This window comes from Heterodontus francisci, chromosome 17 (assembly GCF_036365525.1).
Source record: "Heterodontus francisci isolate sHetFra1 chromosome 17, sHetFra1.hap1, whole genome shotgun sequence".
NCBI lineage: Eukaryota > Metazoa > Chordata > Chondrichthyes > Heterodontiformes > Heterodontidae > Heterodontus > Heterodontus francisci.
This window is the reverse complement of record NC_090387.1, coordinates 35,786,708-35,813,335: the sequence shown is the minus strand read 5'-3', so window position 1 is coordinate 35,813,335 and position 26,628 is coordinate 35,786,708. Positions and strand designations below refer to the sequence as shown.

General features: G+C 42.1%; 1 protein-coding gene across 1 annotated transcript in view; it reads right to left on the bottom strand.

Annotated features, from left to right (window-relative positions):
* dpep1 (dipeptidase 1) overlaps nucleotides 1-26,415 on the bottom strand; it is a 29,073-nt gene extending 2,658 nt beyond the window's left edge. Inside the window, exons 1-9 of the mRNA XM_068049265.1 lie at nucleotides 26,279-26,415; nucleotides 22,349-22,475; nucleotides 19,597-19,729; nucleotides 12,993-13,143; nucleotides 12,477-12,546; nucleotides 11,089-11,265; nucleotides 5,743-5,827; nucleotides 2,771-2,846; nucleotides 1,617-1,752 (exon numbers count right to left, since the gene is read on the bottom strand). Coding sequence (XP_067905366.1) covers nucleotides 1,617-1,752; nucleotides 2,771-2,846; nucleotides 5,743-5,827; nucleotides 11,089-11,265; nucleotides 12,477-12,546; nucleotides 12,993-13,143; nucleotides 19,597-19,729; nucleotides 22,349-22,475; nucleotides 26,279-26,415 — 1,092 coding nt within the window. The remainder of the gene's footprint in view (nucleotides 1-1,616; nucleotides 1,753-2,770; nucleotides 2,847-5,742; nucleotides 5,828-11,088; nucleotides 11,266-12,476; nucleotides 12,547-12,992; nucleotides 13,144-19,596; nucleotides 19,730-22,348; nucleotides 22,476-26,278) is intronic.
* Between the last annotated feature and the right edge of the window lie 213 nt (nucleotides 26,416-26,628).

The following is a 26,628-nucleotide window of genomic DNA, read 5'->3' as shown; positions in this document are numbered from 1 at the left end:
AGGGACAGGTGGGGATGTGGTCGTAATATGGGATTAGTGTAGGATTAGTATAAATGGGTGGTTGATGGTCGGCACAGACTCGGTGGGCCGAAGGGCCTGTTTCAGTGCTGTATCTCTAAATAAACAAATAAAAAAAAAAATAGGCAGCTCACCACCACCTTCTCCAGGGCAATTAGGGATGGTAAATAAATGCTAGCCATGCCAGTGAAGCTCACATCCCAATAAAAATTAATCCCAATCCCATTAAACATTCACTCCACCACCACTGGCGCCGCAGAGCTGTAGTGTGTACCATTTACAAGATGCATTGCAGCAATTCACCATGGCTTCTTTGACAGCACCTCTGAAACCTGTGACCTCTACCACCTAGAAGGCCAAAGGCAGCTGGAGCACAGGCAACACCACTACCTGAAAGTTCTCTGCCAAAGCATACACTGTCCTGGAACTGGAACTATATCTCCATTTTTTCCATTATCACTGGATCAAATTCCCTGAACTTCCTACCTAGTGGCACTGTGTGAGTTCATTCACACGCAAACTGCACAACACCACCTTCACAAGGGCAATTAGGGATGGGCAATAACTGCTGACCTTGCTTTCAGCAGGGCGTCATGCTCAAAGTGAGAGCAGGATTGATACATTCAATCTTAAGAAACAAGGCCCTCTTTCGTAGTTGTTAAAGATCCCATAGCATTATTTGAAGATAAATAAGAAACTCATCTTTCCTCAGCCAACACCACTAAAAATAAATTAGTTTAGCTGCTGCTAAATGTATCTTGCTGCCTGAAAGATGGATGCTACTTTTACCTACATGTGAGTGTAAGAGAAAAGGCTGAAATGTTTGTATTTTCAGCCAAACTGCATGAATGAGTCTAACTGACCTCTTCCCAAGGTTCTCATCATCATAGATACCAATGTCCACCCAATCTGGTTCATTACACATAACATTAAGATGTTAAGTGCCCTCGCCACGTCAAAGCATTTGGGGCCTAACAACATCCTAACTGTAGTATTGAAGACCTCTGCATCTGAGATAGCTACTTTTCTAGACAAACTGGTTCAGTTAATTTATGATAGTAGTACCTGCTCTACAATCTGGACTACAGCTCAATTATATCCTAATCACAAACAAGAATGTAACCTTGCCATATACCACTTGTTACGATCCCGTTAGGGACTGTTAACTTTTAAAAAGAGAAAGTTGAATTCCCAGTTATTACTGAAAGAATTACACCACAAGATTTCACATTTTAAACAAAAATATTTACTGTATAAGAGTTAAACAAAGCAAAACACTACTAACTAACCACTGTCTAAAATAGCAGCTGAGGTGAAAATTGTATTTTTGCTGGTGTATGGTTTTGTGGGTGAGATTCAGCCCACTGACACAACCGATGAATGCAGCTGCACCAAAGATGGCAACAAAACAATTGCAGAGTTTGCACATTATTTTTGGTTTTCTAGCTCCAGTTTTAAGTGGACTCGGTGTGGGGCCAATGTGTTAAGCCTAATGTTGAGCTGGCCAACATGAGAATCGGGCCATTTTAACAATAAGCTTCTCTAAATAAAGGCAATAAACACATTTTTTGATTTGGCATAAGTTAGGTAACCCTCACCTGCTCCACTTGTTGAAAGACCCGTATAAAGTTTTCTCCAAGAGCTGCTTTCACCTCCTTGTCAGTCCATTTTCTCCTCAGTAGTTCAGCTACTAAGTCTGGATAGAAGGACACATCATCCAAACCTGCAGGAACACTTCAAAATGGAAAATGGAAACTGTAACCAGGTTACTTGATGGCGAGGCAGTCCAATACTGTCCTTACCTACTGTCCACACACATGCGCATTTTCCAGCAGCGGTTGCAAACAAAGACTCTGGTTGATTTGTTTCCCCTACCTAACCTGGGGACTCGGAGGTCACCTGTAATGTCCCTACTGCTTACCACAGCTTGTGAAATTGGATTGTACTCTGTATGTCTCAATATCACGCCAGGATGTGATCTCCCCCGCCAAGCTGTAAGGGTGCTGTAAGCTCATTAATTCAATATTTACATTTTCCAACTATATATTCAGGCGTTTTAATGATAGAAAGGGACTTCTTATTTTCTTCTTGCCTCAGGGACAAGCAGTTTACACATTGCCAAACATACTGTCAGACACAGGCTAATCATTCCTGGTTCCATTCCAGGAACATTCAAATGGCAGAAACCAATGTTACTCTAATATCTTGACAATTCCCTTTTGAATAGGGCAGATGCCATTTTACATTAGACTTTTCTACACGTTTAATAGCTAAAGCATTAGAATTGCATCATAAATTAAGATAAGTTCAAAAGTTTTAAGATAAAAAGAGAACTATCAAAGCTGTAATATAAAATAAAAACAGAAAAAACAACAAATTTTAAGTGAAGAATGCTGACAAAGTGTCTCAGCTGAGACATCAAATGCAATTTCGTCCACTGTTTATTTTCAGTTCTCCACGTTTTTATTTCAGCCTTCTTTGCCAATTATCATTATATATTCAATATTCTATTTATTTCCAAGATCATACTTGTCGAAAACGGAGATATTATACACTTTTCAGCAGGAGTACTTTTACATGCTACTGTGAAAATCTATATTATAACGCAGGTTTATTTTTCAGCCAGCTCAAATCAATTCTGCAATCAATCTATAAAGTTTTGATATGCAATAGATAAGATTTTTCTAAGCAAATGCAAATAAATCACAGATTAGACAGAAAAATAGACAGCTAGTTAGATATTGAGTATTACCTGGACACACCATCATAATCTCCACCAAATCCTACAGTCTGGAAACCAGCAATCTTTTTGATGTAGTCAAAATGATCTAGAGAAATGATTTGAAAAACATGAATTTTTTCAATCAGGTTTGAATGCCATTATGCTAAGCATATTTGTTAATTTCAAAATCATGAAAAAGCTGATGTGTTAAAACCTCCAGCTGGAAATTGGTGGTAGAACCTCTGGAACTCTCTACCTAACAGATGGGAGCACAAGGACAGCAGCCTTTAAAGAAGGCGGCTTGCCACCACTTTCAAGGGCAATTAGGGATGGGCAATAAATGTTGATCTTGTCAGCAACATCTCCATCCTGTGAGCAACCATGTGCCGCTGCCTTCAATGATCTATGGACAAGTACGCCAAGGTCCCTCTGACCCTCTGTACTTCCTAGGGTCCTATCATCCATTGTATATTCCCTTGCCTTGTTAGTCCTCCCAAAATGCATCACCTCACACTTCTCAGGATTAAATTCCATTTGCCACTGCTCCACCCATCTTACCAGCCCATCCTGTAATCTAAGGCTTTCCTCCTCACTATTTACAACACCACCAATTTTCGTGTCATCTGCGAACCTACTGATCATACCTCCTATATTCACGTCTAAATCATTAATGTACACTACAAACAGCAAGGGCCCCTCACTGATCCCTGTGGTACACCACTGGTCACAGGCTTCCAATCGCATAAACAATCCTTGACCATCACCCTCTGCCTCCTGCCACTAAGCCAATTTTGGATCCAAAATTGGAGACCAAAACTGCACACAGTATTCGAAATGTGGTCTCACCAATGCCCTGTATAACTGAAGCAATTGAGTTGGAGAGGACTATGCAGAGTCTGCAGTACCTCACAACAGAGGAATACTAGATGGAAGGAGGACAACTGAAGGAACAACAACACCTGGAGGATACTTGGGAGCTCCTAGAAGCCATTTTCAGGGATATTGCCAATAACCTGGGAGGATGTGCTCTTAGCTGTGAATGTGCCAGATCAAGCAAATGTAGAAATTGGGTTGAAATTAGAAAAAATAAATAGAAATGTAGCAAAAAAACTCTGCAGCCAAATACAGAAAAACAGCAAATAACTTTATTACTGTTACCAGGAAAACAGTTTACCACAAAACTGTGTTCAATGCTTGCAAAGACTTATTGATCAATAATTTAAAGTAAAACTCTATCATGTGTATCATTGAGGAATACTATAATAATTACAACAGAAAATGGGATAAAATATTAGAGTTTTAGTCTTTATTTGCTTAAAGCTCAATCAGTTCCAATATCTATATCATGCAGTTTTGAAATATTTTAATTTACAATAGATCATTTTTTGCAGGGCAAAATTGGACTTAATCATGCCTGTTAAAATTCAAAAAGGCACATTTATGTTGGTGACCTGAAGCAATCCCTTTCAGGACAGCTGGTTAGGTTTCAGAAGAACCCAAAAAACTCAGCATGTTTGGCCGAATTTGAAAATGAGATCGTGAAACAGGTATTAGGCTCTATGTTAGAATGTGTAAGAGGCCTAATGACTCTTTCAAACAAACAGTCACCATGTATACCTATTTGTCAGCTGAGTTAATATGGTGTGGGATGTACTTTAGACATGGTTTGGGCATGGGGCACAGTGCTGCAAAATTTGGGTCTTTTGCCCTGCTCTGTGCCTTGAAAACAGACACGACAGGGTCAAATTTCATGTCCACGAAATTGTCTTCTGCACCACTGTGCTTCTGTGGTCTCACACAAAAACAACATTGGTTCCTGCTGTTCAGGAAGTGGCATTGTTAGCCCAAAGATATTGTAATTTTGAGATAAGCACCCATGAAAAAGTAACTTAGCTGTGAAAAGCTGCATTAGAGGAGTTATGTCCAGTATGAGATTTAGATTTTTTTTTTAAATAATAGATTGAAGAGCTCTTTGTTTTCTCTTTTTTGTTTCCTTTTCACCTTTTTCATTCAATTTTCAGCAGCACTCTTAATTTGAGCTAGGTTCCCCATTGAAATAAATAGGAAACTTGATACAGTGCGTCACTTTCCCTAGTCATATATTGCAGCTGTTCACAAAGTGGAGACTCCAAAGTGCAGACTTAGTCCACAACATGGTAACAGCTAAAGAACAGAAGGTAACAGAGAAATTTCATTGAAAATTAATAGTGTTCTGGGGATATAGTGGGCTAGATTCATCTGGAGAACTGTGTACAGTTCTGGACAGCATATCTTAGGTATGTTATATTGGCCTTGAAAGGAATGCAGCACAGATTCACCAGAATGCTACCAGGGCTCCAAGGGTTAAATTATGATGAGAGATTACATAAATTAGGCTTCTACTCCCTGGAATATAGAAGGTTAAGGAGTGATTTGGTTGAGGTTTTTAGAATTTTGAATGGAATCGATAGGATAGTTCAAGAGAAACCTTTTTGGCCGGTGGGAGAGTCTAGGATTAAACAACATAACTTTAGAATCAGAGACACACCATGCAGCTGAGAAGTTAGGAAACACTTTTTCACATAAGGGGTGGTAGAAGTGTGGAGCTCTCTCCCACAAAAAGAAGTAGATGCTAATCCAATTAATCATTTTAAATTTGAGATGGATAGATTTTTGCTGGCCAAGAGTATTAAGAGATAAGGAAGACAAGGTGGATCAATGGAGTTGGATACAGATCAACCATGATCTCATTGAATGGCAGAAAAGCTTGGAGAGGCTGAATGGTCAACTTCTGTTTCTTTATCCTCCACGACAGCCATCACTGAGGCTGCTGGTTGTCCTGAGGGAGTGATCTGTGGATTCCACTGCACCAGAGGGAACTGAGATGTTACAGGGGAGCTGGAAGTCTGGTAACTGGGGCAGGACAGCTTCTCATCTGAACGTATCAAAAAAGTTCTCTTTTACAATAGCAGGAATTTGTTTTTGAAAACAATTTGACTTGAGAGCACAATGCAAATACTGACCTGCCACATCTGAAAGATTAGCTGTAGCCTTGCAGGTAACATATTCATTGTAGAAGTTCACCATCACAATGCCTTTCTTCTCACTCTGTAAAGTGAATCCATTCATAGAAATGATTCAATAGGCTGATTGATAATTTATAGACAAGAAGACAGCTGATATATATATAGACTTCAAGACATGCGCAATTTCATATTCCAGAATTGTTTCAAATACACAAAGCCCAGTCAAATATTGGTCTGAATTTTCACCATGGAGATGGGAAACAGGAGCTGGGTCTGTTTTTGAATCCGAAACCCGCCTCTGTGGGGGGGCAACTGATTAAAGTTCAAATTTCTGTGTGGAGAAGCCCTTAATTGGTATGGAGATGGGAACATTTCTGTCCACCAGTGGGGCCGGGAACAGACGCGGGTCGGATCAAGAAGGGGACTCATTTAGACTCCCTCGGCAGCCATCACTGAGGCTGCTGGTTGTCCTGAGAGAGTGAGCTGCAGCTTGTTCAAAGCCTTTCACAGTACCAGAGTGAAGTGAGATGTCACACGGGAGCTGGAGGCCTGTCACCCAGAACAGGACAGCCCTCGTTTAATCGATGCTGACCTGGATCTAATGCTGGAGGCCATAAGGGAGAGGTGGGAGGTCCTCTTCCCGAGGCTGGCAGGAGAAGGCCACCTCTTAGTTCAGCGTTATCTCCCTCCGCCTCCTCTTTCTGCTTCTCTCACCACCTGCTCCTGCTCCTCCCCTCGATGAGCAGTCTCCTTCCAGGGCCTCATTGTCCTCAAAGCACACACCTCTCTGGAGAACCATGTTATGGAGAGTACAGCCAACCACCACAATGACCGAGACCCTTGTAGAAGGATATTGGAGGGCACCACCCGACCTGTCCCAGCACCAGAATCGCATCTTCAGAAGCCCGATGGCCTACTCAATGACTGTCCTGCTGAGCAGGTGGCACTGGCTATATCGCCTTTGTGCCTCTGTCTGGGGCTCCTGTACAGGGCTCAGTAGCCATCTCTTCAAGGGGTATCCCTTGGTCCCTAGGATCCATCCACTCACTTTGGGGATTGGAGTGAAGATCTGACACACCCTGAACAAGCAGAGGATGAAGAGTCATGACAGCTGCTAGGAAAGTGAGCACATACATGGAGGAAGCTCTTGCTGTGGTCACAGACCAGTTGGACATTGAGGGAGTGGAAGCCCTTCCTGTTGATGGATCTGACTGGCTGGTGACTGGGTGCCTTGATGGCCACATGGATGCAATCAATGATGCCCTACACCTGGGGGAGTCCAGCAATGGAGGGCCTCTGCCCCTGCAAGGCTGTGTCTGTCGTTAAATGAATGTACTGTCCAGCTCTGGCAAAGAGGGCATCGGTGACCAGCAAGATGCAGTGATGCGCACCTGTTTTAGAGACGCCACGAAGATCCACAGCTGTTCCTTGGAAGGAGCCAGAAGCAAAGAAATTCAAGGCTACAGTGACGGGCACTGGCAGGGACATGGCGACCAGTGCTGTGAGGTACGAGGTCTTGACAATGAGGGCACAGATGTCTGTGACCATCTGTCTGGAGAGTCAGTCTCCCGTGGCACTGCTGCTTGGTAATTTCCAGGTAGCTTTGCCTTCAGTGGTCAATTCAGTGGTTGAGGGTTTGGCCTCCGTTGCCTTCCTACCCTTCTTTCCTCTCCTGTGCCCTCCTGATGCCTGGGGTTCTGCCCTTCCTGTGGAAGATGTTGCCCCTTCATTGCCACGGGGCCCAAAATCTGAGTCGTGCCCCATTGCCAGCTGGAGCCTTCCTTCTAGGCAGGTGGCCACCCAATTGTCCTTGGCAGCCTTTCCCCCTGCTCTTCTGCCCTGTGATACCGAGGGGTGGTGACCCCATTCAAAGCATTGAGTACCCACTCACCCTGTCACCTGCACAGTACCAAGGGCACCCCTTACCAAGTGCCCAGTCCCTCTTTGCCCTGCTGACCCTCTTATGGGGCTGGGGTGATGCTCTGAGACAGCTATGACTACCTTTCCACTCTGTACCCACCTCCCTTCAGATGATCAGTTTCTGAAGGCTCAGGTAATTTGTTTGGCCCTTTAAAAATTTGAATCTTAAAACTTCACAAGTTCTTTAACGAGCTTTTAAATAGCTTCAATTGGCCTCAATTGGGAGGAGAGCAGGATTCCTGTTCCATCCTCCCCCATCCCTGGTGATTATTGCTGGCTCTGGGATCGGTGTCTTGAAATTGACACGTACCTGGCGCCAGTATTTTCAGGCCCCCCCACCTCTGTTCCCGCCTTCAGAGGCCCCGAAAATTCAGCCCATTTTGTTGGCTATTTTTTGAATGAATATGATTGTGCCAAGTATAGGCCAAAGTATTTACATGCAGGGATAAAGAGAATCAATGGGCCAGTTATGCATGGGCAGTGTTTAGTGCCTTGTGATGGCAAACTGTAGGAACCATTGACAATGGTATTTAAGCAAGCCAACTGCGTGCTGTTTTAGCAGCAGAGGTGGCCAGATTTGGCTAACTGAAGGTGAGGGGCAATCTACAAAGAAATAAATTGCATTAAGAATTCATCATCACAGGGTCAAAAACCTGGAACTTCCTACCTAACATCATTGATGGAGCACCTTCACCACTAGGACTGCAGCAGTTAAAGAAGGCAGCTCACTACCACCTTCTCAAAGGTATCTAAGGATGGGCAATAAATGTTGGCCTTTTTGTGATGGCCACATCCCGAGAATGAATTTTTTAAAAAGATGGTGAATGTGTTCCGTGAAATGTGAAGTTAGGATTTTTTGTATATATCCAGAGAATGGACAATTTCATGTATTTTATTTTCCAGAGTGGAACTCTGTATTCTTAGGTGTCAGCTGTGGCTCAGTAGGTCGCGCTATCTCTGAATCAGTAGATTGTGGGTTTGAGCCTCACTCCAGAGACTTGAACACAAATATCTAGGCTAACACTGCAGGGCTGTACCAGAGGAGCTGTCTTCCAATGAGATACTAAACCGAGGCACTGTCTGCTCTCTCAGGTGGACGTAAAAGATCCCATGGCGCTGTTTTGAGAAAAGCAAGGGAGTTACCCTGATGTTCTGCCCAATATTTATTCCTCAATCAACATCACTAAAAACAGACTATCTGGTAATTATCACATTTCTGTTTATGGAATCTTGCTGTGCACAAATTGGCTGTCATGTTTCCTACGTTACAACAGTGACTTCAAAAGTACTTTGTTCCCTGTAAAGTGCCTTGTGATGTCCTGAGGTTGTGAGAGATGCGATATAAATGCAAGTCTTTCTTTCTTGCTTTTTGGGTCTTTTCACACCACAAACATTTGGTTGAAGACAGGTAGGCGACTTTCTCCCAGGCCTTCAATAATGTCGCTGTGAAACTTGTGCTGTGAACTGTGCAGGTGCACCCTGTGGCAAGTCTCATTCTGAGTTTCATATCGCCTTTGTGGGGAAGTACCTGACCTCCACTTTGCATCTGCTTACAGTGGTATACGATCAGGAGCTTAGCATGTTTTAGCTTAAGGTCACCACCCATACCACTACCATTCAGTAACCAGACACAATTGTCTCTTCATTTAAATCAAATAAGAAACATATTTAATATCAACATTAAAATTGCACAAGTATATTCTCTGTTGTAATGTAATTTTTTGCAAATTGCCCCTCAGCTTCACTCAGCCTAATCTTTGCTGTTAAAGAGCAGAGGAACAGCACTAGACCATTCAACCCCTGTTCTGCCATTCAATTAGATCATGGCTGATCTGTACTTCAATTCCATTTTAATGAGGCCAGCGAGCTGTGGACACCTGCTGAGCCTCTCCCAGGCAGCTTGCCAGCAAACAGGAGGATGGATTGGAGGGAGTCTCCAGTCAGGGAGGGGAGGGTGACTGGGACATTGGGAGGGGGAGTTGAGGCAGCAGCGAGGACAGAAGATGAGATGGCAGTAGAAAGGGATTTTGAGGTGGTGGTAGACTGAGGGTAGAGGTCATGATAGTGAGGGGCGTCAAGACAGTGGTAGAGAGGAGGTTTGAGGCAGTGACAGCGAGGAGAGGTCTTGGCTGCAGTATAAAGGAGGATCGAGGTAGCAGCAGAGAGGAAGGTCAAGGCAGCATCAGAAAGGGAGGTTCAAGGGAGCAGTAGAAGGGATTGTTCAAGGTATGAGAGTTAGGAGGGTTGGAGGGTGTTGAGCCAATGATAGAGATAGAGATGGTGGAGGTAGAGGTTATGAGGACGACGGGGGGGGGGGGGTCAAGACACCAGTAGACAGAGGGGGTCGAGGCAACTCTGGGGGAGGTCAAGGCAGTAGTAGGTAGGTGGGTTGAGGTGGTGGTAGTGAGGGAGGGTAATGGCGATGATAGAGGGAAGGTTGCAGCAATGGTAGAGAGATGATTAAGGCAGCGGTTGAAGTGGGTGATCAAGGCGGCAGTCGTCAGGGGTCTGAGTTGGCGGTAAACAGTTGGGACCCAAGGTGGTGTTAGAGTGGAGGGTTGTGGCAGTAGAGGGGGGCGGAGGCAGTGGTAGTGGGGTCGCCAACAGTAGAGGGGCTGTTAAAGTGGTGGTAGAGTTGAGGAATCAGGGTGAGCAGTGGCCAGCAGTGACGTGTGAGTTTTATTGTGGGGTTGGAAGGAACACTGCGGCTCCTGCTGACTCCACAATGAGGTAAGTGAATTTTACAAAATTACTTTCTAGTAGAACCTGCAGAAATACCTATAAGGCGCTGGTTAGGCTGCATATAAACCTGAAATTTCTGAATGCAGCTGCAGTGGTAGAATCGCACTCCGACTTAAAATCCAGGTCATGGTTCTCAGGTCTTCTTTGACTGTCCTCTTACTGATGTGGTACTGAAAGAATTTTTGACTGTTATGTTTTATCTATGCTATTTTTCCCCCAGGTCTTTTTGGCCCTCTAATCACCCTTAGAACTCAGCACAGCTCAGATTGGGAACTTGAGAGGAGTAGGTTCTGGACTTATTCCCATGAAAAAGTAAACTTACTCTCACCACACCTACTGCATGGCTTTGAGTGCTACTGCTCCATCACTCAGTATCACTGCACCAACCAAACATTCTCGATATATATTCACTCATTAATAAAAAGCATGACCTCTACAGAGGTTGTATATATATATATATATATAGATAGATAGATGTTTAAGTAAATAAATGAATATTTGCAAAAACACTTGTAAAACTTTCTGCACACTTGTATCTGATATTCAATGGGAATTTCTATCATGATTATTGTGCCATTTTACAAATACATTTTTCTAAATATGCAACAGAATCCTTCAAAATCTTCACACAATCTGATCAAAAACAGAAGTTATGCATGAATTTATAACTGGAATTCTTACCACTTTCCTCAGAATTTCATCTGGTACATTGCGCTTATGTTTACATAGGGCATAGGCAGATGAGTGGCTATATATGACAGGAGCCTTTGAAATTTGCAATGCATCATTCATTGTCTTGACTGAAGTATGTGCTAAATCGATGATCATTCCCAGGCGATTCATTTCTAAGATGATTTTCTTAGATTCAATGAGAAAGAATAACAATTCCATCATTTTACTCAAAGTACAGTGAATCTCATTTATCAGGTTAGCTTTGAGATAATTTCATTTTGACCACTTGCAGTACTTCACTATCTTAATTCCCAGTCTTACCATCCGCCACCAAACTGTTTAATGTTTATTTCACTGAATTGTTAACTCAATAACTTCCTCAGTATTACTCTGTTAAAGACTGCTGCTCCAATGATTAACAAATAATGAAGAAAATTATATAAATTGGTTTATTTACAAATGACTTAAATTAAGGATTGTATAATGGTATCATTTCCATAACTCTACTGCATGCCCAGTACTTCAAGATTGTCGGATTTTTCAGTTATTGTTACTCTAAGAGCACTATCAGCACAAAGACTCTCGCATTTCAAGGAAAAGGTCCACCACCAACTTCTTGGGGCAACTAGGGGCAGGTCTTGCCAGCGTTGTCCACTTCCCAAGAACAAATTTAAAAAGTGAATATTTTGAAAGTTGAAAATGTTTTTCAGTATTCTAGGAATTAAACAGCAAGATTTACAGAATTTCTGCAAATGATCCTGTATTGCCCACATATGAACATGATTGCTTGCCTCGCTGGGTATACCAAAACATTCCTACATTGCAGTGTTTACAGATAGCTCTAAAAGAAATTACTATCTAAAATCCACATGAATCATTTTGCAAAACTGCATTCTGACATGACTGCCAGGAGTGTATGTCAGAAATTTGGGGTACACCTCTCCCACACAACATTCTGTCCATTCATTTTAATACTTGAAAAATCCAGGGGGGCACCCACCCAAATTCCCAACATGTGCTCCTGGTAGAAGAGGCTCTTTGCCAGCAATGTGATTCCATAAAATTGCTGCTATGTGTTTGACAGAATTCTACGCCTTTTTGCAGGCAGAAGAGTCTGAAAAGCCATGTGTCATTTTGGTCATAATAATGTCACAAACAGTGATGCAATGATGTATTTCAAGGAAATTGACATCCACATCCGGACTTGCAGGAAATGATGAGAGAAGTTTTCCAAACACATTTTCATCGAAGACTTTGACCCTTGAAGTTTTGGAAAATTCATTCAATGTATAGATTTGGTTAGTTTATAGAAGCCTTACACTCATAGAAAAAATGCATTGATCAACACATTGAGATTTGAAATTAAGCACCCTTCAGCATTAGTGGCATACACTAACCTTTCCATACTCAGACAGTCCGTTACTCTCAGGTGGGTCAGCTCCAGTGTCCACAAGCCAGTTATCCACCCTGAAAGATTTGAAAAATTGGGTTCTTATCTCTTGAACATGGATTCTACTGGAGCTCAGTCTGATGTGCTGAAAGTTTCCTGTGTTTGTTAGCCGCAAGGGAAATGAGTCTGTCAGTCTTAATCAGTCATTTGTCATAGCTTCAGGTGGGTTTGAGCCAATAGCACAAAACTGACAATTGGCATTATAGCAGTACTTAATGAACACATGTCTGTGAGCCTCCAGGGCGGGAATCAGACCTCCATAAATAATTAATCTGAGACTCAACTGCAAGTCCGACAGAAATGGATCTGAGCTAACAATCAAGCTGAAGTGCTGCCATGTTCCATTCTGCCTTGCCAACACCACCATTGGAACTTCTATGAAAATATATCAAGAGCTCAACATAGAACATATATAGATGATCTTCTAAGCAAACAGAAAAGAAGTGTCCTAACTTTGTCTTACCATGGTGTGTTACAGCTATGTGTGAGGGTCATGTACCGCACGCCCAGCTGATAGAAGAGGCGTAGTGTAGCCATGCTGCTGTCTATGGAGTGTCCGCCCTCCACACCAATTAAACTGGCCACTTTACCATTTTGGAAAGCTGTATTTATCTCTGTATTAGAAAGGAATTATAGGTTATATCCAAATCATTCACTTGGATTCAGATTGAGGTGACTTAGTACATTTATAATTGGCAAACAGATTTCAAGAGATTTATACTTTTAACATTTTATTTTCACCATTTTATTTAATTTCAAAACCTACTTTAGTATTCGGGAAATATGTATTAATTGAAAAGCGGAAGCACCTCTTGTTGAACAGCTTTCTATCTTTCAGGTAATAATTCCTCTTCAAACACCTAAACAGAGTTACATTTTGCTCTGTTCAAGAGCGGAAAACTGACCATAAAGAAAAAGGAATGTAATATCACCAGAACTTCGATCTGAAAGGTTAACTGTTTCTCTCGCCACAGATGCTGCCACAGATTTCCAGCATCCGCAGTATTTTGCTTTTGCACTCGTCGGCTTTTTAAATCCATATTTAGTCCTTCCCTTGGATTTCTTATTTCTTCAAGAGTTGGTTAATGAATATTAGCAAACACAGAGAAAAAGACAATTTTTGATTTTAAATCCCCCTTAAGGTCGTTAATGAAGAATTTGTTCAGCATTCCGTATTTTACTCCTTTTCAGGACTGGAGTTGGTGGAAGGAACGGGTGGGGATTTTCACATAGATAGTGCTATTGAGAAATGGCAAGTGCACTGCTTCCGACTTTCTGTTTAGCCACACACTATATGTGAGGACCAACAGGTGGCATGGAGCTTCAGAAAATTCCATTCTGTGAGATTAAGGAAGGGAAAGATATTGAATTTCACTTTAGCAATGCAATACAATAAATGAATATTACATATGAGTTTTTTTTAACCTTGAAGTATGTGTTCAGAGGGTAAGTGGCAGGTGCATTGCAGTGGAGCAAGAGGAGGAGGGAGGAGAGGTTGGCTTGGGAATGTAGGGAGCAAAGAAGGCTTGCAATTGGTATTAGCCCCACTCCATCGCATCAAAGTCAGCTACCTGGGCATAGTGGAGGAACAGTGCATGAGGGGGCAAAGGTTCACCAAGAAAGTTGTGACTAAAATGTGTCTCCTGAGCCTTGAAGACCTGCAGTTATAGCCACACATTAGCTAAGCTCCTCCAGTGTTGGGAATGTTCACCACTGTTCTTAACTTTTAATGTCACAGGAATCTTCCAAAAATTCACGAGTGATCATCACAGGAGTCAATCGCTTTGTTTCTCTTTTAAACACCTGAGCCCGAGATTACAATGTTAACAATTTCATGGCACAGACCACTCATACTGGTAGTGTTGAGGGTCTGGAAAATAGGTGCTATGAGGTAGGTCGGAAGTGCCATTGGGGGAGGGGTGGGATTTATGGTGAGTTATTAAAGGATTGCTACTTGCCATTAAAGAAGAGTGTGCTGTTGCATATTTTGAGAAAGAATTTGTGGATATCTCTATGGATAATAAAATGTCATTGTAATTTACAATAAACTATCTCTCCCACCCTACCAACTTTTTGTTTTTGTGTTTTAGCCACATAAAAACAAGGCACTAAAGATAACTAATGTTGAAGTATGTGTCAGACATTTGATCCTGCTCACTGCATTGTGAGATATCTGTTTCCATTATTGTGACCTCTGATCACCTAATAAGCCTCCAAAAGATGTTAGACTGTCGATATACTTCCCTCTAAAGTTGACACTGGTATCCACAGTATCACTGTGTGAAGGACAGCTGGGAAGACCTACATCATTACTGATTGTCTGAATCACACTCTGTTCACCAAGCATGATCTTTGCTGTTATTTTGATGCTACAAGAGCCCAAGTGGAAATCTTGCTTTCTCACAATATTAAAGAGATTCGCAGTAATCTGATTGAGTTTTTAAAACCTGGTTTGAATCTAGGCTCTGCATGATATCAAACACCTGGAGGAGTCCAAACAGCCCTTGGTTTTAATTCATTCAGGAGTCAGATTGATCAGTTTAACTTCGGTGGTGGGGAAACTTCTAGAACAAATAATTTGAGATAAAATTAATAGTCACATAGACAAATATGGGTTAATTAAGGAAAGCCAGCATGGATTACTTAAGGGAAAATCATGATTAACTAACATGCTGGAGTTTTTTGAGGAGGTAACAGAGAGGGTTGATGAGGACAATGCTGTTGATGTGGTGTTCATGGACTTTCAAAAGGCATTTGATACAGTGCCACACAACAGACTTGTGAGCAAGGTTATAGCTCATGGAATAAAAGGGATGGTAATAACATGAATACGGAATTGACTGAGTGACAGGAAACAAAGAGTATTGGTCAATCGATGTTTTTTTGGGCTGGAGGAAGATTTGTAGTGGAGTTCCCCAGGAGTCAGTGTTGGAACCCTTGCTTTTCCTGATATATATCAATGACCTAGACCTTGGTGTACAGGGCACAATTTCAAAGTTTACAGATGATATGAAACTTGGAAGCATTGTGAACTGTGAGGAGACAGTAGCACTTCAAAAGGACATAGACAAGTTGGTGGAATGGGCAGACAGGTGGCAGATGAAGTTCAATGCAAAGAAATGTGAAGTGATTCATTTTGGTAGGAAGAACATGGAGAGACGATATAAAATAAAGGGTACAACTCTGAAGGGGGTGCAGGAGTAGAGGGACCAGGTGTATATGTGCATAAGTCATTGAAGGTGGCAGGACAGGCTGAGAGCGTGGTTAATAAAGCATACAGTGTCCTGGCTTTATTAATAGGGGCATAGAGTACGAGCAAGGAGGTTATGTTGAACGTGTATATAGAACACTAGTTTGGCCTCAGCTGAAGTATCACAATCAGATCAGCCATGATCTTATTGAATAGTGGAGCAGGCTCACAAGGTCAAGTGGCCTACTCCAGCTCTTAGTTCGTATGTTCGTATTGTGTCCAGTTCTGGGCGCTGCACTTTAGGAAAGAGGGCATTGGAGAGAGTACAGAGAAGATTCACGAGAATGGTTCCAGGGATGAGGAACTTCAATTATGAAGATAGATTGGAGAAGCTAAGACTGTTTTCCTTGGAGAAGGGAAGGCCGAGAGGTGATTTGATAGAGGTATTCAAAATCATGAGGGGTCTGGACAGAGTAGATAGAGAGAAACTGTTCCCACTCGTGAAAGGATTGAGAATGAGAGGACGCAGAATTAAAGTATTTTGTAAGGGAAGCAAAAGTGACATGAGGAAAAACTTTTTCACACAACTGGAATGCACTGCTGAAGAGTGTGGTGGAGGCAGGGTCAATTGAAGCATTCAAAAGGGTATTAGACTGTTATATGAAAAGGAAAAATGTGCAGGGTTATGGGGAGAAGGTGGGGGAATGGAACTGAGGGAATTGCTCTTTCGGAGAGCAGGTGTGGACACAATAGGCTGAATGGCCTCCTTCTGCACTGTAACAATTCTGTGATGCAAACGTGGGAATATAGCTGTAAATACAAGCTGCAAAGTCCAAATCTGACCTGATGGGAAGTAGCATACTTCAACCGTTAGGAAGGCATGTGGTCTAAAATTTATCAGGGTTCTAGCAGTTTCCTGCTAAGACCCGCTGATGTTTCCAGAAATTTCTGATTTGCCTGGCAGAGCATGGAACTTCCATCAATGCTTAAAAGGCAAACAACAACAAGGGGTGGGGGAGGGGGGAGCAAAGCAGCAAGGTGTCATGTGCCATCTAATGTACCATGCACAATTTGCACCTGAAAAGACCTTAATATCAGGTAACCATTGATAATCATGCCCAAGGAGTTCCTGCCCCTTTAGTTCAATCAGCGGCTGCCATATCTGAGTGTGCTGAGTGAGTTGTGGCATATCAGCAGCCAGAAGAGTAACACAGGCTCTAACAATAGGGCCATATCACCTAATTCCCCGTCAAAGGAAAGAATGAAAAAATGTAAACATTGTCTCCCTTCCACAGATGTGGGGCTGGAGGTTGCTGGGCCATTATTCTGCAAGACTGGGTGGCTGCAGATTCTTTTGGCCATCATGGGCGGACAGGCACCAGAGAATGCCCAAAGTGGTACCTGTGCAAGCAATGAAATGCTCTCCCGCTGACCTGGTCAGCTGTACTGGGATCAATACTGGAAGACTCTTTGGACTTCCAGCAACAACATTTGTATTGCTTAGCTTACACTGCGAGAACATGCAGTTTTAAGGTGCTTCCTGAGAATGAGCACCACATTGGCCAAGCATGTTGGTATGCTGAAGGCTGCTGCACTGAAGGCAGATCATGTTTCACTAATCTAATGAAATTTTTTGATGAAGTAGAGAGAAGGTTGATGAAGGGAATGTGTGGATGTTGTTTATATGAATTTCAAGAAAGCATTTGATAAAGTACCACGTAAAAGGCTGGTTAACAAAACTGAAACTTATGGAATAGGACGGTAAGTGTCCAATTGAATAAAAAATTGGCTTAAGGACAGAAAACAGCGAGTCGTAGTCAATGGTTGTTTTTTAGACTGGAGGATGATAGAGAGTGGTATTCCCCAAGGGTCAGTGCTGGGACCACTGCTTTTATTGCAATATATAAATGACTTGGATCTTGTAATACAAAGCAGAATCTCAAAATTTGCCGATGACACCAAACATGGAGGTGTGGCCAACAGTGAGGATGATATGAACCGCCTGCAACAGGACATAGATAGGCTCGCAGAATGGGCAGAGAGGTGCCAGATGTTATGTAATACTGGAAAGCGTGAGGTGATGCACTTTGGCAGAAGGAATAGGGAGAGACAATATAGAAACATCGAAAAATAGGAGCAGGAGTAGGCCATTTGGCCCTTCGAGCCATTCAATATGATCATGGCTGATCACCCAAACTCAGTACCTTGTTCCTGCTTTCTCCCCGTATCCCTTGATCCCCTTAGCCCTAAGAACTATATCTAACTCTTTCTTGAATATATTTAATGATTTGGCCTCAACTGCTTTCTGTGGTAGAGAATTCCACAGGCTCACCACTCTCTGGGTGAAGAAATTCCTCCTCATCTCAGTCCTAAATGGCTTATCCCTTATCCTTAGACTGTGACCTCTGGTCCTGGACTCCCCTGCCATCGGGAACATCCTGCATCTAGTCTGTCCAGTCTTTTTGGAATTTTGTAGGTTTCCATGAGATCCCCTCTTATTCTTCTAAACTCTAGCAAATACAAGTCTAATCGACCCAATCTCTCGTCATATGTCAGTCCTGCCATTCCAGGAATCAGTCTGGTGAACCTTCTCTGCACTCCCTCCATAGCAAGAACATCCTTCCTCAGATAAGGAGACCAAAACTGCACACAATACTCCAGATGTGGTCTCACCAAGGCCTTGTATAATTGAAGCAAGACATCCTTGCTCCTGTACTCAAATCCTCTCGCTATAAAGGCCAACATACCATTTGCCTTCTTAACTGCCTGCTGTATCTGCATGCTTACTTTCAGCGACTGGTGTACAAAGACACCCAGGTCTCCCTGCACCTCCCCCTTTCCCAATCTATCGCCGTTCAGATAATAATCTGCCATTCTGTTTTTGCCACCAAAGTGGATAACCTCACATTTATCCACATTATACTGCATCTGCCATGTATTTGCCCACTCACTTACAATATATACTCAATGGCATAGTTCTAAAGTGTGTGCAGGCAGAGGGAGCTGGGGGTGCATGTGCATCGATCTTTGAGGGTGGCAGGACATATTGAGAGAGTAGTTAGTAAAGCATATGGAATCTTGAGCTTCAAAAATAGAGGCATTGAGTAGAAAAGGAGGGAAGTTATGCTGAACCTTTATAAAGATCTGGTTAGGCCCCAACTGGAGTACTGCATCCAGTTCTGGTCACCACACTTCAGGAAGGATCCTTGAGAGCGTACAGTGGAGATTTACCAGAATGGTTCCAGGGATGGGGAACTTTAGTTACAAGGTTAGGTTGGAAAAACTGGGTTGTTCTCCTTAGAATAAAAGAGGTTGAGGGGAGATTAAATAGAAATGTCCAAGATTATGACAGGCTTAGATAAGTTAGACAAGGAAAAGCTGTTCCAATTAACTAATGGTACAAGGACTAAGGGATAAAGATTGAAGGTTTTGGGCAAGAGATGCAGGGGCAGTATGAGGAAGAACTTTTTTACGCAGTGGGTGGTAATGACCTGGAACTTGCTGTCCACAAGGATGGTGGAAACGGAGACAATCAATGACTTCAAGAGGCAATTGGAATGGCCAATTGAAGGAAATAGTCTTGCAGGGCTACGGGGATCGAGCGGGGAAGTGGGCCTGACTGGATAGCTCTGTGGAGAGACGGCATGGACTCCACAGGCCAAATAGCCTCATTCTGTGCTATAAATGACTCTATGACTCCATGAATTTGTGCTGGTGATGCACTATTTACTGCTGGCGAGTTTCCAAAGATGTCCATCAGAGGATGTGGTAAGCAATAGTGTTTAACACAGCTTAAGTAGGCCACAAGGCAAACAAACGCAATGTCAGCACATTAAATGGAAGTGTTGATAACAAACATTAGAAATGGATTACTTACCTTTGCTTGAAGATACATACTGGAAGGTTTGAGGGTACATTTGACACATTCTGTGTATGACATCTATCTGCTCCAGGGTTTGCCTCACAGCATCCTTGTACTGGGTGCTACATGGTGTAAAAGCCGCCCAAAACTGTAAGAACAGATTAGAACTTTACCGAACTGAAACTTGCAAGAATCAAATTTATACTTTGGTTATGAGTGAGTAATGTCAATAATATAATTAGGATATTCAGCTCTTTTCAGGATTTGGAAGAAACAAGCTATATGGGTTGAATGGCCTTTTCTCACTCCATTACATCATATGTTCTATACTCGTACAGAGAATGATGCTCCATTTGCTTCTGTGTAGTGTTTCATGAGTGACAACAGTTTGTAAGATGGATGGCCAGGGTGTTTGCATTGGAGTCATCAAAGGCTGAGGTGAAATTCATTTGAGTGATCCTAATATAATTGAAGAACCCACTTCAGCTACTTTTCTCCCATAATTCCAAGGGCAGCCAGGTCTAGGCCTGAAGATCCCTCATGTGCTGGCATTAGAGGGGATTGGAAGGGGCTAGCCTTATTATAACCATCCTGATCTGATAGTGGGCAAGGACTCAAGTGGTGTAATGGCTGACATGAAAGCAAGCCATATTAGCTCCAAATATATTCTGGAATTCTTGTGAAAACATCCTCCTAAGGTTGTCCTGCAAGGCATCTATTGAAGCAGTCATAGCTGCCACACCAGAAGTCACTACTATCCTCAGAAACTTCTCACACCTTGCAGTTACTGCCTGGACTGCTACATATTCAAGGATGTTCTACATGGCCTAACATACGTCCTGCACAGTGCTGCAGATGCAGATAGTGAACTCCTCCCAACCTACCACATTTCCATCACATGTATGGTAACTATCTCCATTATCATTTTTCATTTGCAGAATTGGCCTGAGATCAGAGCCCCTTAGATCCACAGCTTGTTCATGAAATTACCCTTGAGAGGGTAAAGAAAGGAAATTAGCTTTAGAAGGGTGAACTATCATTTGTCACTTTGCAGATACTGCAGGTCAGTAATGCACCAGCTATACATTTGAACATCTGGAAATAGCAACAATCCAGTGTACTATACCTTGTCCCTGTGCTTACCAATCTGTTCTTGGCAGCTTACCTCTTACTTTCCCATCTCCCACTGCCTCTGCTGTGTGTCTTCTGAGGGCTTGCACTGCTTTCTCCTCATGTGCACTTAATTCCTATTTTGCCTGATCTTACCCCTATGGATGACCTTTAGTGCTGATTGTGGCCAATCTTTTCCTTTGCAAGCAGAAAAACACAAGAAAGCGAAATTTGGTTAGCAACTACAATTTCTTTAACCCAGATGTCTGCATCCATACCATGGTGATATTACACTTTGGTGCAGGCTGGTTTTAATAATTTCTTATTTGATACTCACACTACAACTCTTATGTCAGGCTGTGAGAGAATACAAGTGGTGGGAAAGAGGTGTGTGAGGAGTTCATGAGGTTTCTTGTGAGTATTAAAATTTGACATTCACCATTTATTTACTCTGTGAGGTTTAGGGTAGGTATGAAGGTGAGTCATGGCTCTATCATTCTTATAGGAGGTACATGGGGACTTGTGCCATTACTTATCATGGCCAATCTTGTGAGGCCACTAAATCTTTTCTGACACTGTGTTACTGTACATGGGATGGTGGAGGTAGCACTGACTGCCTCTGTCACTTACCTTTATAACACCTGCCCCACTCTTTTACAGGGATAACTTTTCTTAAATCAAAAGAACTCAGAGATTCTAGCCAATTACACTTCAGTTCAGGTGAAACTTCAGCTATTCACTCACCTGCCTTCTCACTCTGCTGGCATCTTGCCACATCCTTCCAATAACCTTTATATATATTTACATGGAAATAAGTACGAGCAAATTCAAATGCCATTGCTACAAATTCTAGTCAAATTCTCAAAAAATCCAAAGAGAGATGTAGGACTATTTTTTTCTCATCACAAATGGTTGATGGCTTCTAAGGTAAGTTATTGTCCTCCTAACTCAAGCATCATTAATTCTAGCCATGACTAGTGTTTGCATTTGCTTATACTTATTGGCCAAATTACATTAGTTACTTTTTTGTTGCATCTCTGTGAAGCATTGTGGAATGATCTTCTTTGTTAAAGGAGCTATATAAATGCAAGTTGTTGTCATTTTCAGGCTGTTAATTGCAATGATACATGGCAACAGAATGCACATCTTGAGCTAGTGGGACATGAAGAAAAAATGTTCTGGCTCCAGAAATGCTCTTCATGTCAACTGATAATTGATGATAGAAATGTCCAAGGCTTTGTTGTTTGGAGGTGCACACAGAAAATAGCTACTTTTGGATAACTTGGCCTGAATAGAAAGCATTATGGGTGAATCTGAGAATTTTCAGCCCCATCATTTATAAAATGTCACCATGATGCTTAAATGTGATTTCAGCCTTAGCAAAAAATGTTTGACTGTTCTCCATTCTCCCTGCTTGGCATAAAGTCAGTGCTTCTTTAAAATTAATGTTAGTAATACATAGAAGCTACATCTTGGAAACAGGCCATTCACCCCAACTAGTCCAAATTGGCGATTACTCTCAATGTGAGCAAACAGTTTTAATCACATTTACCCACCTTGTTCCCCTATCCCTTCAATTGCTTTCATCCACCTAGCTAATCTAATCTTGAATGTTGAATATCAGTATGAAAATCAATTAATAAGCAAACATGTTTACCTGCCCTCCTACCAGACCAGCTTTCAGCTTCGGGATGTTGGTATGCGTCCCATTCAGTGTGTTCAGATCCACCTTGCTCAGTTGGTTGTGGTAACGTAGCAGAAGTTGCCAAGGGAGATCATTGTGTCTGATTATAGAAAAAATGGTCTCAATGGTCAAATGTTAAGATGGATTGTGACACATTAGATTGTAAATACATTTCCCTAGAATTTCTCGTAAATCGGGAAGCGCACAAAATTATTTAATTTCCAGATAATTTTGAAAAAAAAATTAATTCTATTGAGGTGTTGAACACCTCTTCAGTACTTAAAGAATTCAGCATTGAGAATGAACCATGACTCCTATTGTGCAAGCAACATTTCCTTTCCATTGAAATTCAGGTATAAATTGAAATAAAGATGGAAATTTTAACATGGAGGAGTGTGTGGGTTTAGGTGCAGGTAGTGGGGGGGGGGGGGGGGGGTGGGGGGTGGGGTGGTGGTTAAAGCTGGGAAAAGTGCAAGCATCAGGAAATTCATCAATATGCATGTTTAACTTGGGTGCATTAGGTTGGTTATGCACAGCTCCCTCTGGAAAAGCGGGTTGCCTATTAACATAAGATAATTGCTCAATTGAGGCAGTATCTCAACTTTAGCGTCACTTCCATGGGCTTCCTGAAACTTGCCATTGGAAACAAAGTGAGAGCACAATTACAATTGAGGGGGCTGATTAAAATTCATTTAAATACTGCGAAAAATACCCAGTATTCAAAGCTGCTTTTTTACCTATTAGTGAGGAAGGGTTTTGGTCATAGGCCTGAAACATTAACTCTGCTTCTCTCTCCATAGACGCTGCCAGACCTACTGAGTATTTCCAGCATTTTCTGTTTTTATTTCAGATTTCCAGCATCTGCAGTATTTTGCTTTTGTGTTACTGTACTCACCTTTCCTGACCTTCCTAGGTCATTGAAGTGCTTGCTGCACTGGATCCAGAAGCATGGCACTGTGACCTCCTGGGTAGCTCCATCCACACCTTTTTTGTGGCAGCAACAGATTTCTTCCTCCCATTACTAGGGAAGAGTATCTGACTCCAGCTCCTCACAGCCCCCAGCAATACATCAAGGGAGGCATCAATACAGCAGGGTGCAGCCTTTGACTGTCCTGAATCCATTGTCAAAGTTATGGAGGAATTGTTACTCTGTGCCCAGTCTCACATAGCCCATTAACAAAACAAGAAAACTAAGGCCACTGGGATGAAAGGGGCATGATCGTCATGAGAAAATGACAAACCTTTTATCATTTGTTTAGAAACAAGCAGCACAAACATATAAATTGCATCAAACCATATATTGTGTCTCTTGTGTCTAATGTCACTTTAATAAAATTGCAACTTTTCTGGCTTTCTTCCTCCCAAATGAAAAAGTCTATCAAACTCTTTCTCATGAAGAGAGTTTACCTTTTAAACAAGTGTTGCCAGAGGAGCTCTTTGTTGAATATTCCTTAAAATATGTACAGTATGCATTTTGATAAATATTGGCCAAAGTAATGAGGTAAGCTATAAAGAACATGCTACACTGAGAACAGCACTTCAGCTGATTGTAGCTACACATCTAATTTAGAGACAAATCTTCCAAAGGAGCTAATTTGGCTCCATCACAGTTATGATTTGTTGGGGGGGGAAGGTGATTTTTGTGTTGAGCATTATCGAGGTGGAGTGTATGCGATGACCACCTGTGGAAATCAGCACGGAATCCAACCAATTATGTTCCCGGATCCTCATTATAATATGGCTGGCAAGATGCCATCATGAAAGGCATTCCCCAATAAGCAGCTTGCTGATCTGGAGGTGGGAACGCGAGCAGGATGCTTTTGTAGGGCCTGGAGCAGCAGCATAAAGGGAAGGGGGTATAAGCAACATTGTTAAAAAGAAGCGGCATTTTGGAGCAGCAAGCAAAATGTGCGCAGACGTCACGGCACCAACTGCGATACATTTGAAAGCCTATAACATACAATCCCCACAAAAATTCCATTAAAATGTCTCCATGTCTCCCAAAGCAGAATCCAGGTGCCCTGACTGCAGCTGAAGATCCTTTGAATTATTGCTGGAAATGGCCATTGCCTGATTTGTACTATCCATGGTTAGTGAGTGGCAGCAGGAACTGGTGGTAATCAGACAGACCAAGCCAAAAATAGCACTGGGGTCTTAACTGTGTCTGTTGACCCCAATTTATCTATATGCATGAGCCTCTTGTCGGTTTCTGACAAGAGCTCTGGCCAACTGGCCAACAGTCTTGAAGTCAAATCAGAATGGACAGCAACGCAGCAATAAGTTGGTGCGATTACCCACCACCTCATATTGGTCCTGCTACCAGCCAATTCTTACACATCATAGAAGCTGGACGTGACATGAAAATGGCCTATGTAGCCAGTCCTTCAGCAAGCATTCATTCAACATTGGGGAAACCGAACTTTGCCTCTTAGCATTCCAGGAACCATGAAAACCTTACATTGACACAATGAGTGAATCTTTCAATATACTAGTCAAGAGGCAGCTAATGAAGCCATCAGACCACACAATAGGCATGTGTCTGTCCAGTTAAAGGATCTGTCTCGTCCCCTGTGACCAAACTACGGAATTGTAAATGATATCCACAGGCTAATGACCTTTATGTGCCTGGAAATGCCCCACATTCCTTGGAAATGCTAATACCAGCGAAACCTACTTGATACAATAACCAGGATATTCCCCATTGAAACCACCTTAATATGTTAATGGACTATTCATGAAGCAGAATATGAGATTATTAAAATATGTAAGAAGACACATATTTGGGGTGGGGTTTGCAGCAATCATTGTCATGGGTGTGATTTTCATTCTTTTTGGTAGTTTAAGAAAAGAAACATGTGTTTTAGCAGTAGTATTAGCAGCAGTACAGAAGCATCAGCTTTTTAGAAGTAGCAATTCCAGGAATAACAGCATGAGTACAGCTCAGAAGGTGTTTGTGGGTTTGATATTGATCTTTGTACGTTTATTAGTACTACACTAAACTATTAAAAGAACCTTGACCATTTTCTTCCCCTGGACACGTTCAGGTTGAACCTTAGAGTTAGGAGTTTAAGAGAGGAGGTGTGGGTTCACCTACCTACAGCCCCAAGCTCTCTGCCGAGACCAAAAATATTTATTTATTTATTTTGAGATACAGCACTGAAACAGGCCCACTGAATCTGTGCTGACCATCAACCAGCCATTTATACTAATCCTACACTAATCCCATATTCCTACCACATCCCCACCTGTCCCTATATTTCCCTACTACCTACCAATACTAGGGACAATTTATAATGGCCAATTTACCTACCAACCTGCAAGTCTTTTGGCTGTGGGAGGAAACTGGAGCACCTGGAGAAAACCCACGCAGACACAGGGAGAATTTGCAAACTCCACACAGGCAGTACCCAGAATTGAACCCGGGTCACTGGAGCTGTGAGGCTGCGGTGCTAACCACTGCGCCACCCTTCCCAATGGGCAAGTTTGCTTCCGTAGCCAAGCATGTCGTTTGCATTAAGCATTATGTTTTTCACTGTAAAATTCAGCCAGTGTGGTGTGCATTTCCGTTTTATACACCACAACTTCTCTAAACACATTTGAGAGCAGACAGAGGTTAAACATTGGAACCTCTCCTATCAACGTACTGACTGTTGATTATAGGTGAGGAGATTCTATGGTGTAACTACTGGTACTGGAATATTCCTTTACCAATTTTCAAGTACCTATATCAAGACAAAATGACAACTTGGGTCATATGACCAAGAATTTTCTTGAAAGCTGTGGACAGCTAAACGAATGTCATCGTCTTCACGTGTGATTTCACTGGAAGGTCAGCTTGAAGACATTTGAGGAAGTTAACATGTGACATTTTTATAATTTTACATAAAAATTTATTTGACTCACCCATCTATTAGAGGAGTTTCTTTCATGAGTTTCTCTGCCCGCTGTCTATACTGATCTGCAGAACAGAGTGTATAAACACACAAAATGTAAAGAAAAATCCACATCTTCTTTATCACTGATATCTGTGGCTGAGGCATAACTTTTGTTGAACTTCCTGCTTTCTTCCTCTCATTTTATATCAGAGATACGATGAACTTTAGCCTCTATGCTTTTATTTTTATTATCCCTTGGCACTGTCATTAGAAATACTCAGCTACTGATAGCTACTCAGGGTGAGAGGTGCCATCAGGAAGTGAGAAAACTAGGAATCTTCCAGGTCAGGTTCTTTCTCTTGAGATTTTTGGCACTAA